Genomic DNA, 14,814 nt, shown 5'->3' with positions numbered 1-14,814 from the left:
TATAGGTTTTTAATAAATGTTAGATGAAGCCAATGGAAGTAAAGTTAAAGGTACTATACCATAATAGTTTGAGAGTAGGCCTCACAGTGAGGAACTCCTGCTTCTGGGAAAAGTTGACTATGTGACCCTGAGCAAGTCACTTAGTCTTTCAATGAACCAGGCAATTCCCTAAGATTGTAAATTGGAGGACAATTGCTAATTTACATTAGCAGAAGGCATTTCCTGACAGAGTTTTCTACACTGATGTAATCACAAGTCTGGAGAACAACAAAATCTCATGTTTAATCATATTCAGTCATCCAAAAATTGTAAATGTTAAGTATGTGGATAGAACTGATCCTTGCAATTAGGAGTTAACTATAAGAATATGTGATTATGAATTGTTTTCCCCACTGGGGTTTCCTTTGGGGGTAATGCTGCTGTGTATAAAACACATCTAGCAAAAGGGATGCTGCTGTTACTCATTTCTGTTGAATTTCAAAATCATTATATTCTCTTTGTATTTTTGACCTTGACTTTTATGAAGTTCCTCTGGGTTTTCTTCTCATTGTGGATCATGGGAGAAACGACAACAGAATTGCTAGGAGTTTACTAATTAAAATCCTGCAATATGAAAGTATAAATGAAAATATTGTAAAATCCCATTCAATTATGAGGGCATCTACTTCAAACAGAGATGGGACTTATAAAGACATGCAAGAATATGAAAGTCTTTTGAAATTTTTGATGAGCAATTTTGAAGAACAAATAAAAATATAATAGCTGATGTTTCTGTCGCAGAATCAGTCTCAGAGTTGAAAAGGACCTTAGTGTCCATCCAATCCAATTCAATCAACACTTATTAAATGCCTACTATGTGACAAGCTCTGTGCTAAGCACTGAGGATACAGTCCATAAAAAGGAAGATAGTCCCTGCCCTCAGGTAGCTTACAATCTAAAGGAGGAAACAACACATGAAAAGAGGTGGGAAGGCAGGGAGGAAGAGGGCACTAGGGGGTACTTTGTTCTGTGGAGTTCAGGCCGACCAGCAGATGCAAGGTGGAGTGCCCATCTAGTACCAACCACACCTGAAAATGATTCTTCACTGTATCATGCCCGATGAGTGGTCAGCCTGTCTCAGTATCATTTGGGGTAATTTATTCTACTTTTGTATAAATCTAATTATTGGCACTTTTTTCTTTCTGATATGAGCCTCAATTTGCTTCTGCAACTTCCATCCATTCCTCCTACTTCTGTACTTTAGGGTGAGATAAAATAAATTTAATACTTGTCTCACAAGACACTCTTTCAGATAGATAACTGAAGACAGCTATCATATCACCCTTCTCCAGGATAAACATTTCTAGTTTCATCAGCTAGTCTTCCAATGGCATAGGTTTAAGGGACATTGAATAGGAAACCTGATTTTGAATCTTCCCTCATCATCTCACTGACTAAGTTCCCCTAGACAAGTCACTTAACCTTTCTCAACCTCAGTTTCTTTAATTAAAAATGAGGATGGTAATAACACTTACTTTATAGGACTATTGTGAAGGTTAAATAAGAAAATGTATGTAAAGTGCATCCCAAACCATGAAGCACTGTTTTCATCTTAGTTGTTGGCAGTATCACCATCACCATCACCATCACCATCATCACCGCTGTTATCGTCATTATTATTATTATAGGGTATTAGTAGTTGGGGATATAAGGAAAGACTTCATGTAGAAGTCTACTCCTGGCAAACTGGTGCTTGATGTGCTTCATACAGGAATAGATTTAGTCAGTTGGAAGTAGGAGATCATACCCAGGCATGTAAGACATCATGTGCAAAGGTACGTGGCAAATAAAATGTCACATGTGAACACAGAGCAGGATACTGGCTATGAGGGTGAAAAGGGGAGAACTATCCAATGAAGCAAGAAAGATAAGTTGGAGCCAAGTTGTATAGGACTTTAAAAACCAAACAAAAGTTCATATTTTATTCTAGTTTCGGTTTCAGCTGAGTGATACAATCAGTTGCCAGTTTTCACGGGTTTGAGGAACAAATGAGAGGAGAAGAAATAAAGATGTGTATAATTTTTTTCATGCTATTTGAGCAAAAATAAGATACAGCATATTAAACTGAAATCAGAATATATTTGCTGACTCAAAATTTTTTAATCTATGTTCAAGCCTTTACATTTATGCTTTTTGAATTTCACATTATTAGATTCTATCTAACATTCGAGTCAATCCAAAATCTTTTTGGTCCTAACTTTGATCTAATGTGTTATCTAGCATTTTCTGCTTTATGTCACCTGAACATTTAATAACCATCTATGCTTTCATCAAAATTTAACTAGTGGTTTTTTGGGTGGTTTTGTTTTGTTTTTGCAACATGTACCCTACTGCTTGAACCCTTTCACTTACTGCCTCGTCCTAGTAATTGTCTTGCTCAGTGCCTGCCTGGGTATGTACAAATAATATATGGAGCCTGATATTTTTCCCAACATGAATCTCCTTGCTGCCTAAGTCAATGGGGGTCACTTAATTACAATGTTCTTTTATTATCCAAAGTTCAGATTTGATAAAATACTGTAGCTACAGAACTTTCTAAATCTCTGTGTTGTCATGAATGTCCAAGCAGCTCATGAAGATCATGGTGACTGACTGCCCCTATCTTATTTCAGTTCTAGTGTCTTCTCCTGGCCAAGTTTCCACTGGCATGTTGTGGACCAAGTGCTGGGGCCTATAAGCCTGTACTAGACCAATGGTGGTTGTTCCACTATAAAATCCTTTTATTATAAAAACAAAATTGATCATATCCTGCAATCTCAGGACTTTATTAGTTGCTGCTTTTCTCTCCATGTTCTAGGAGATCGTGAAGATCATGGCTGGCTCTCCCTAACTTGTTTCAATCCTTTTTTCACGAAGCTTCTATTGGCATAGTGTGGACCAACTACTTTGACCTATAAGCTTCTTGAAAGTTAGGGACCAACCCCCACCCAAAAAAAGCCCCAAACTTCCAAAAAGAATTTGAAACTCCAATAATCAAAAAAAATTGTTCCAAATCACTACTAATCAGACAAATGCAAATCAAAACATACCTGAAGTTTCATCTCACAAACACACATCTCACATGCAGCAAACTGGCAAAGATGATAAAACAAGGAGGGGTAGTAGAAAGAGGGCACTATCTACATACTACTGGTTGAGCTGTAAATTGGTCCAACCCTTCTATAAAGCAAATAATGTCCTATGAAAATGATTTCAATGTCCAAACTCTGAACCAAAGGTTCAATTCCTAAGTATATATTCCAAGGAGATTGGTGATATAAAGAAAGGTCCCCTATACATCAAAATATTTATTGGAAATATTCTCATGATTTCAAAAAAGAAATGAAAGTAAAGTAGATCCTCATTGACTGAGGGAATGGCTAAATTGTGATATAAGAATGTAATGGGATATTACTTCATTTTAAGAAGCCATGAAGTGATAAATACAGGCGTGGGAAAATACTTACAAGAACTTATGCAAAGTAAAGCAAGCAGAACCAGGAAAAGAATATGCATAATGACTACAACAGTGTAATTGGAAAGAACAACTACAAAACAATCAAAATTGAATGCTGTGGAATCATAATAACTGCCCTTGGCACCACAGAAGAGATAGCTCTTCTTTGCAGAGGCAGGGGACTATTGGTGTGGAAAATAGGACATAATGCCAGCCTTGGTTAAAGTATTGCTAGTTGCTTTGACCTACTTCTTTTTTTTTATCTCCTCTTTGTTATGAGATGGCTCTCTGGGAGCTGGAGGAAGAGGGGAATATATTTTATATTATTATAATACTTATTATTATACATATTTTGGAAATGTAAGTGACATAAAAACAAAAGATATTTTTTAAAGAGAAAGTAGGGAACACATTAAATACTTAATAATTGCTTGTTGAACGGTTAAGTAAGAAAAAAGTATAAATCATAGGAGTCCTGTTGCTTGGTTTATTTGACGTCATGGCTTGAGTTAAAGCAAATGCTTGGGTTCCAGAATTGCCAGAAAATTACTATTCGGGGAAAAGATACAATCACTAACTTTATTGTTGTATGATACAGCAAGCAGCAAAAAGAGCATGGATACACACTACAGTAATGTGAATAGACAGAGGATTGTCTCCATATGCAAGGAACTCACCTCAACCTTGAGAGTGTCAGGAAGATGCATAGAGTCAGGACCATGGCCAAAGGTGGGGTTCAAGGGACAAGAATTAATCATGGAAAAGTATCAACTGGTTTGTTTTTATGCTTCTATGGGCACTAGGAGCACAGCCTCAGTGAATCCATATTGGAGTCTTATCATTTTAATATGATGTCAAACTATAACCATGACATTAAACAGTAATTACATTAAACAGCAGCATAAACAAGTTAAAATTCATATTTATCAGAGTCCCCCGTAAATTATAAATGCCACAATCCCAAGGACTATTTTATTTTTTGTCCCTGTATTTACATCAAGCATAATGTCTTGCATGTATATATGTGTGTGTGTGTGTGTGTGTGTGTGTGTGTGTGTACTTAACAAGGAGTTGTTGAATTAAATTTAATTAAATTCACACCATTGGGGTAGTTTAGCTTCATAGAAACCTTCTCAAGTAGACATTACAGAGAAAACTAAGGCTTGTAGAGATTGTCATAGGGTTTTAAGTATCAGAGGCAGAATAGAATTCTAGTCCTAGTAACTCCATGTCTAATATGCCAGGAATCTAATTGCTTCTTATTTCTTGCTCTTGTCTTTCATTTCAGATAACTTACTGTAATCTTTCTGACTCTTTTCCTTGAAATAGGGTAATAGGTGTATATGATTTAGTGCTATAAAGAGGTATTAGAGATTATTTAAACTACTTTCCTAATATCCTTTCATATTATACATGAAGAAACAGAAATCCTGAGAGATGAAGTTACTTAATTAATTTTCTAGTTACAGGAATATTTAGAAAATGTTAATGTCATGGCATGATGAAAAGATCTTAAGCTCTTGGAAGCATTGCTCCTAATAAAACAATTCATATAACCATTAGAGAATGAATCCAGAATCATATCTCATTTACAAGGAAGACTGTGAAAAATAAGGTCTGGAGTGTCCTTACCACTCAACATTGTTTTTATTTGATGTTTCCAGGTACACAGTCTCTATAAAGGTCCATAATTTATTTTCAGTGACAAAAAAGCATGGATTACATAATCATTTGTCTAGGTTCTAGATTATCTATATTTTATCTATTTATATTATCTATATTTGTTGTCTTCTAATAAATGGGAAAAAATGGGACAAAGCTTCTAGGTTATCTGAACTCTTGCACCATTATGTACTTTCTTGTATGATTCAGTCAATGTTTCTGGCCTAAATGAAACTTGAAAATGTGTTCTTAGGTCCCCAGTTTTGGAAATGTATGTAAGCAGTATTTATAAAAGGTTAGAGAATTTAGTATAAAATTCACTTTTTGTACTCTATGAATCGTATCAAGAGTTATTATTAGTATTTTTGTTACGTATTTCTTGTGTCAACTAAACATGTCTTGGCCTCCATTCAGAGAAATAAGGAAAGGAAAATAGGTATGTTTAACAGCTCTGGCATGTGCTTATGATTGAAACTACTGGAAAGCAACCATTTTTCCTGTCCTGTGTATAGTTCCAAACATAACATGAGAACTTACCTTTCATTACCAAACAATAATATTGTTTGTTGGATTTGATATAGGTGTTAAAGAAAGACAAATATGTTTTGATTGTGTTTAAAATTATTTGAGGGGTGTTGGTATTTTATTTTTAAATTTGTAAAGAATTAAAGCGTAACTACCATAAAGGTATATTTTTACCCTATTTTTGCTTTTTTTTTTGTTTTCAATAAAGAAAGCTACTGCATGATTTTGACAATAATTTAAATTCAACGAGGTACCAAGTAATAGAAAAATCACATCTGGATATAAACAATATCCTATTTCATAGAAAAATTGGGTGATATGCCTTTTTGTCTTCTTTGTTTGTACCATCATGGGGATTTTCAATGATTACTAAATAGGGCTGCTGACTTGTGTGTGAGACATACTCTTCAAAGAATGGTATACAAGAAAGACCATTAAACTGGGCATCAAAAGCCCTGGGTTCAAATATGCCAATCTCACTGCTCTGCATGAATTTAGGCAAATCATTTTTTTCCTATCTGTACTAATTTTTCTGTGCAAATCATGGAACTGGATTAGAACATTATTTTTCAATCTATGTTCTTTGGAGCAATGCTACTATATATGATATAAATGTAAGAATTCCAAGAATAACTGTAATGGTAGTGATACTTTCCCCTCTAAATAGTAAAAATGAAATAAAAGTGTCAGAAATACTTGTGTATATCAACTTAGGAGTGGACAGGTATGAAACAGGCATCCATTTCTCTACAGGATTTCTCCAAATCCCTTTTATCCTGGTGGAATTCCAAATCTCCACAAGAAATTCCCTATATCATACTCTGACTCACAAACAGTAACTTTGGGTTCTGTTTCCTCCTTTCATGTCCTGAGGTGTTCTGTGGCTGAAATATTATGGGGAATTCAACTAAATCTTACACCTGAAATCCTTTTCAATTCTAATGTTTTATAAAATGGATAGTTATTGCATAAAGACTTGCCTTTCTCCACGAGTCCTCATATTTTCTGCTCTTCCTCTCCTTTTAGCAACTTTCTGATGTCTTTTCACAGCTGCCATCAAACTGATCTCTTTCTAATCCTCTAGTTTTATCATGAAATTGAAAAGTAAATTTTATTCTAAATGAGTGATATAAACTGTAGAAACTCAATAAATATGCCTTGTTACTCCTGAGTCCCACCACCTCAGGCAAAACATGAAGAATTATAAGATGAAGTAGAAAGGGCATTGGACTTTGAGTCAGAAGATCCACATAGAAATCCTGGCTCATGTACATCCTAATGGCACGACCATTGTGTCATTCTATTTGTTTGAGCCCCAGCTTCCAAATCTGTGAAATGGAGCCCCTCTTAGGGTTGTTGGACAGTGTTTTGTAAGTTTTAAAATATCATGTAAATGTGTGCTGTTATTGTAATACAGGTATAAGGCTCGATTTTTGTAAAAGATGATGGAGACATAGCTTGGAAAACTACATAGAGTACCGTCCTTGGAGTTCGGAACATCTGAGAACAAAATCTATCTCAAGCACTTAACTGGCTACATGACTTGGGACAAGCACTTAACCTCTTTCCACTTTAGTTTTCTTACCTTTAACATGAGAAGAATGGGTTTGATAGTCTCTAAGGTCCTCTCCAGCTCTAAAGATATGATCCTGTGATCACATCATATCCTTCAACCCGTATCTATTTCAGTCCTTTTATTCATCTCTCTCTCTCTCTCTCTCTCTCTGTATTTCTGTGTCTCTGTCTCTTTGTCTCTCTCTGTCTCTGTCTCTCTATCTCTGTCTCTCTCTTTGTCTCTTTCTCTGTCTTTCTCTCTTTTGAGTCAGACACCAAGTTTATCATCAGTCATCTCTTTGCTCCACCTTCCCCTTTTGTTCCATGAATTGGCTATGGTATAAAATAGAAGAACAGGCCAACTGGAATGCAGGCAAAAGTCATATTGGTTTATTGTATTTTTTCTATCTGTGCCTATTTATCTAGTCAGAAACATGGAGATAATTTAGTGTGCCTGGTAAATTTATGTTGTTGGCCAATATGAGCAACATTTAGGGAAATGCCAAATATCTCCCTAGTCTTAGCTATTCTAACCATAGGTACGATAGAGCAGCACTAGATTTCGGGTCAGAAAACTGGAATGTCATCTCTGCTACTTATGATCTGTGTGACCTGGGACAAGTCAATTAACCTCTCTAGGTCTCAGTACCTTATCTATAAAATTAGGTCCTCTAATACATGTCCTCTAAGTAATGCCTCAAGCTCAAATCCAACTTTACACATTCTGGGCAAATAACCTTTTTGTTGTTTCCTCAGCTATAAAATAATAGTATCTACCTCCCAGAGTTGCTGTGAGAATCAAGTGAGATAATATTGGTAAAGTGCTTAACATAGTGCCTGGGATATAGTAGGTGCTTAATAAATGTCCATTACCTTCCCTTTGCTTTCCTTTCCCCTTCCCCTCTGTGCTCCAATACTACGATGAATTACGATCTAATAAATTTTTGTCTGTTGTTTTTTCTTCCTCCCAATTTTTTTCCCCTTTTTTCAGGTTACATTGAAGAAGAATGCATCATTCCGTGTCCATTTGATTGCAAATTAAGCGATTGGTCTAATTGGGGATCTTGCAGTTCATCTTGTGGGATTGGAGTGAGAATCCGTTCCAGATGGCTAAAAGAAAAACCTTACAATGGAGGCCGTCCATGTCCTAAACTGGATCTCAAGAATCAGGTAGAGGGTATCAAGTAATCAGTGAAATAATTAAAATTATTCCCATGTGATTTTTCCAGGTGATATCAAAGTTTTATTGCTCTAACTTAAAAAAACACATGAATAAAGCTAATCATGTTTTTTCCCAAAGAATGCTGTGAAAGGCAGAATACAAATAAAAGAACTTCGAATATCAGAAGATAGACTGTTTACTCTTCCTTTAATAGAATGCAAAGATAATTTTTATCAACAAGATTGCTAAATGGTTTGATAGGGATTAATTAATACAAACTAACAGGAAAATGAATTGAGCCTAGAAAAATAATTCAATCAAATACTGGAAGTTACAGAAATTGGTAAACCATACCAACTAATTATTGCCCAACATAAGAAAAAAATAATAATTGTCAAGGCAAAAAGTTAAGAAGAAATTGTCACTTTATTTGAAGAAAATATCTGATCACTCCATTTTTTCCCTATCATTTTTTGAACAAAAACTGTTTTTACTATTTTCTCTTGACCCCATCAAGTTCCCTTCTATCAGACTTACCAGGGTCAGTAGCATTCTTTACTCATACTGCCCAGGGTTTGTTGTGAAGATCAAAGTGATATAATACTTGTAAGGCTAATAATATGTAATATGTAATAACACTCAATAAATGTTTCCTTCCTTCTTTCCTCCCTTCATTCTTTCCATCCTTCTTCTCACCCTCAGTCCTTATATGCCTTCTTTCATTCCTTGCCTCTTCCAATTATTCCCTGCTTCCTCCCCTCACTTTCTTCATTCTTTTGAAAGTTTTCTCAAAAAAGTTAATCCATAGTGTATAGATAATTTATAACTGAAACTCCTAGTTTAATGTATATTGTGCCCTTTTCATATTTGAAGAGTGTCTTCCACATCCTGGGACATCAGAATTTTGAGACTAGCATGTTGTTGCTTTAATTTGCTTTTTAATAGGCCGTATAATTAGAATAGATCTGGATTTAAGGTGGTGATTGTATTAATAGACATAGTTATGTATTAAAAAATAGTTTGAAAATACACTCAGAGTTTACCGGTAATTCCATAATGATTCTTTACCTTAGGGAAACATATACAAGATTTTTAATTAGTTTTTGCCTTGCAAGAATACAGTAGTTGGCATGTTCTTCTCAATTCATAAATACTTAAAGTATTTCTCTGGCATGTATATATATATTTTTTTTCTTTTAGAATTGAAAAAAAAACATCCTTACACAACAGCCTCTAGCTATTAAAGAGAAGAGAGTTGTCATTTTCTAATTGATAATTATAAAAAAAATTCTTGTACAATTAATTTTTTTAAATAAAAGGTCTTTTGTTGTTTATCAAATCAAGAAGTATTGACTCCCAAAACTTCCATTATTATTTTTCTTTTCTCAAGTTGACAAATTTACAAATTATCAGACAGTCAAATAGGACATCATAATATGCTAAGCTTTCTGGAGAAGTTTTGATACAGTTTTTACCCTCAAGGAAATTATGTACTGATAGAGGACTCAAAGAATCGTCAGTATGTATGGGAAAACAGGCTGTCTACAGAAGTGGAGGGGAATGTAAAATGACTGAACTAAAATGCAGAGAGAGGGAATTCATCATGGAGCCATAAACCAAGAAAAGGTGATCCTTTGTTCACTTTGAAAAGAGTAAAAAAGGAATATGATTTGGCACTGGGAAGGAGAGAAGCTTCTTTTAAATTGTTTTTAAAATTATGAGCTTAATAAACATGAACAAAGTGATTTTTTTTTAATATACAAAGAAGAGGAAAGAGGATTTTATATGAAATTGTGAGCATATATAGCTTATTTTTTGAGTGTATATTAAATGTAATGTGGTGGTAACGGTCCTGCTTTTTTCTGTTCTCTCCTGAAATTTTTTCTTCTCTCTTGTCTGTATGTTTTAATGTTAAATTATATTCTTTTATTTTGTTTCTTCTTTTTTATTACCATCACTATTTCTCCACTCTCCACTTTACTCTTTTCCTGTAACAAAAACTAAAAGCCTTCCCATGTAACAAATAAGTAGAGTCAAAGAAAATGAACCTGAACATTGGCTGCATGTAATGAGATATGTCTCATTCTGCGCATACGGTCCATCACCTCTCTGCCAGCTGAGGGGAACCGGATTCATCATAGTCTTTTGAAAATGCAATTCATTACTGCATTTATCGTAATCCTTAAATTGGTGATGGCAATTTTCCTTTAGAGAATTATAGTTATTGAATTAATTATTCTTCGAGTTCTGCTCATTTGACTACATATTACTTAATATAAGTTCTCCAGTTCTGCCTGTTTTGTACATTCTTATGGCATAATGATATTCTGTTACATTCATATACCATAATTTGTTCAGCCATCCCCCTAGTTGATGGACACCCCCTTTGTTTCCAGTTCTTTACTATAACAAAAGATTTTCCACATGATTGATAGCTTAACACGTCATTTGACTTTACCATGGGATTTTTTAGGCACTCAAATGAAAAATAATGATTAAGCACGTATACTTGTGAATAATGTATGGACAGTCTTATTAATTCTTACAACAAGCTCAAGAAGCTACGATTTACAACATTAATTTTCCTCACCTTACTTTTGAAGAAACAAATCATCAAGGGAATGGAAGGACTTCTATGTGAGGAATTATTTTTTAAAAAAATTCTCTAGTAAAAATATAGCAGGGAAGTAGAACAATTCTGGATAAGTGAAAGTAGGGATAGGGAGAAGATAGATGTATTTTATCTACTATCAAAATGCTATAATAGCAGAGAACATCCTGAAACATCAAAGAGAAAGTTTAATTTTTTTTTTTTTTTTGGAGAGAAGAAGGCAAGGCAATTGGGGTTAAGTGACTTGCCCAAGGTCACACAGCTATATCTGAGGTCGGATTTGAACTCCTGTCTTCCTTATTCTATTCATACACCACCTAGCTGCCCCTGTAATCTTTTTAAAGGTAATCATGTTACCCTTAGTAATGTTACCAATTTAAAACAAAAGTTTGAAAAGGATCACAGTTCGAAAGCCAGAAGAGACCTCAATCAGAGGTCAAAATTCCATAATACATTATTAATTGAGATTGGAGATGTTTAGAGGAGGAGGGGACATAACTAAATTTTGACATCAGGGAGTATAACTGTTCAGTCCCCCATACTCCTGTCACAGTGCCACTGACAGATTGATAGGTTGATAGAGAGATGAATGGATAGAGATAGATATGTGGATAGATAGAGAGTGAGCAAGCAATTATTACCTAAGCAGTTAGTATATGCTAGGCACTGGGATCAATTCTCTGTATACAAATAGAAGAAAAGAACTTTGATTTCCCTGTTCTTAAGTAGCTTACATTCTGATAGGGAAAGACAAAGTACAGAAGGGAGTTGCCACTCTCAGAGGTGGAATCCTGGGTTGAACTGCACTTGTATTCCTGTGAGATTCTAGCCTTTATCAGGACACGGAAAAGTTATCTGCTGTCTCAGTGGCACAGTTACACCTAGAACCACAGTCTTCAATCCTAAACTACAGTTCTAGTCACTAACACAAATCTGGGAAAAAAAGTGACTTCCTTAGTGCTAATGTAAGTCTATGAATTATGATGGAAATTACCTTTGTGCAAATCCTAAAATTTAAAGTAAAATTCGCTATAGCATGTTTCCCTCTTAAAGGTAGCACAATTATCTCTATAAACAGGTGTTGGTAAGTAAATATGTATGTGGGTAGACATTTATAGGTGCCATAATATGTGTTTGTTTTTAAATTTTACAAGAGTCCCTATTCTCTTTGGGTATCTAAGTATCAAGTGTTATTTGAAATTCATCTCTTAATTCATTGGCCGATAAATTGGGTTGTCAGGGATTTTCATTATTTTGGAAACGTTCCCCAGCTGCTTATTTATGACTGTACTTCTCCAGCTTTAGAAACTTGCTGTTTGTTTCTCTAAACTGAAAATGTGATACAGTTAGAGCCTCCCCCAGTGGGGCTCCTTTGGAAAGTTCAATTCTACCACTGGCCTCAGGTTATTTGTCCTAAGTCTTCTTTGCACTTAGCTTTCAGGTTATTTTCTTTTGAACTGGCTTGCTTTTTTGTCCTTTTCTCTCTCCTGGATTAAGAAAGACACCTAAGTAAAAACTCAACAAAAGCTGTTTATTGGTAATGCAACTTACAGATACAGTAGAGTTACATAGCTTTGGTAACTCATTTTCTCCTTGATAATGCTTACTACTAATGCAAAGGTGTTGGTGATCATTTTGTGGAGATGGAAAGAATTCCATAGTGCCATAGACATAATGAGTTATCATGAATATAGGAAGCATCTTCTTCATACATAGGTAGTAATTATATGCTCTAAATTCAGCCTGGCATAATGGACAGGTAACTGGTTTAGAACTAAGAGAAACTGAGTTAAAAATCTTGCTTCTGCTACTCAACTAACTGTCATTATGGGGAAGTCATTTAACTTCTCTGGGTCTGAGTTTGCTCAAATATAAAATGGAGGGTTGGAGGAGATAGAAACTGCTTTAGATCCTATGACCCAATGCTTTCCCTTCCTTTGATTGTGAGGTATTTTTAGCTCCTCCCAGTATTCTACTCTAGTACCTTGTAGGGACTTCAGCAAATGAATATTGGTTTACTGGCCATGTGGTATAGGGCAAATCGTTATGTCTCAGATTTCCCATTTTACAGACAAAGAAATGATTAAACCTAACTAAGGTCCCTTCTCGCTCTATAATTTATGATCAGCTGTAAGATGAAGAGATATTATAGATTTCATGGACTGGATGCAGTAGGCTCTAAAGTCCCTTTCAGTTCAGTCTATGATCCATAGCTGAACTAGAAAGGAATCTCATCCCAAAATTCATGGTTGGGAGTTGCCCTAGAAATAAATGCATCTCTTAAACCTTTAGCCTCTTGCCCACACATTTGCTTTTCCTTTCTCCAAAACAAAAGCCCACCTAAAAGAGGAAAAAAAATAAGAACCTACAAATGACAAATTTCCAGGACTCTGCCTCCAAAGTGTTTTTTTTTTTTTTTCAGGTTCCCTATGAGATCTTACTCTGCCATAAAAGTGGGAAGGTGGGGGTATTATGTACACAAGCCCATAAACCATTCTGAATCTGCTAGTGAAATCAATATTTATAATCTATCATAAAAAAGTCTCCCTTTTAAACCCAAACCTATCAACATGACAGCTTTCTCCAGAAAAGGTTACTAAGTGATAGCAATAGTTGAGGAGCTTTTAGCTAACTCCATTTGGGATGCTAAGTGGTTAGAGTTTGCTGCATGGTCATAGCTTTTATCTAACCCTAAAATTTCTGCTAAACAGCTTATTGGATTATCAGGGCAGTTGGCTGATACTCTCTTCTGTGCTGTGCATATAAAAAAGATACATAATATATTTTAATAGAATTTTTTACAATCTATAATGTGTTCACTCATTTTAAATGCACTTATACTCCCTGTTGCTACTTCATATGAAATTCTACCTAATAGAAGGTTAAATACCAGAGTGTTAAAACTCCTTTGGGGGTTGCATATTCCTTTATGGTTTCTTCACATACCTGAAAGAAGAGTAATTTTTGAAACTCATCTTTTCATTGATCAATGAGAATCAATGACATTGTCTTTTGTCTTAATGGAAGCCACATGGTAAAATTCATTGCCAATGCAAGTTAAAATAAAGGCATATAGGGCAAGGTAAAATAAAATTACCTACCCTCCAGTAGCACAAAGTAGTTTCCAGAAATACATTTTTATAAAATTTAATGATGTGTTAGAACATGGAGAAGAGAGATTAATAATTTTTAAGGTGATTGAATATTCTGTTTTCTACATTAAGAAGGCTCCATTTAAAATAAAATCGTTCTGGCCCTCATATTTCTTTTGGGCCTTCTAGCTTAACTTGATTTAGTTAGGCTCCCACTGTCCCCACTGTAGGCCAAAAGATTTTTGGCATGTTACCTGTTGACACTGACTTGTATATTGGCAAGAGTGGCAGATCATAATGGAGGAAGAAGTCATGTCTTTCCCCAAGCTGATAAAATGGAAGACAGCCCAAACGGATGCGTAATTAACTAAATTCATCTAAGCCTTTCCAGAAAAATAGTGAAAGTTTTAAGAAGACCTTTTAAAAAAATTTGAATGACCTTATATCATTCACTGAAGGAGTAGTAAGTAGTCAGGGAATGAAGGGTAAAAGAAGGATTTCTTAACGATGTTTTGGTCATCTCAGCAATGTTCCCATATCATTTTGGGTGCCTATCTCACACAGAAAAGCTATTATTTTTTTAAGCTCTTTTGTCAGAAATGACATACTGGATTTCATATCATCACCACTTAACTCTTCTGCCTTGTAATGAAAAGCTTGTGTTCCTTTTTATATCATATTCAAAGCTGTGGAACTAAAACTTGTGTTTTCAGTTTGAGGTAGAATATTAGTT

General features: G+C 34.9%; 1 protein-coding gene across 2 annotated transcripts in view; it reads left to right on the top strand.

Annotated features, from left to right (window-relative positions):
* Nucleotides 1–14,814, top strand: part of THSD7B (thrombospondin type 1 domain containing 7B) — a 1,192,820-nt gene that overhangs the window by 870,038 nt on the left and 307,968 nt on the right. For both annotated transcript variants that reach the window (XM_072613204.1, XM_072613205.1), the window contains one exon: nt 8,208–8,386. In XM_072613204.1, the coding sequence (XP_072469305.1) occupies nt 8,208–8,386 (179 nt within the window). The remainder of the gene's footprint in view (nt 1–8,207; nt 8,387–14,814) is intronic.

This window comes from Notamacropus eugenii, chromosome 5, assembly GCF_028372415.1.
Source record: "Notamacropus eugenii isolate mMacEug1 chromosome 5, mMacEug1.pri_v2, whole genome shotgun sequence".
Taxonomy (NCBI): Eukaryota; Metazoa; Chordata; class Mammalia; order Diprotodontia; family Macropodidae; genus Notamacropus; species Notamacropus eugenii.
The sequence above is the reverse complement of the archived record's forward strand: the minus strand, read 5'-3'. Positions and strand labels throughout refer to the sequence as shown.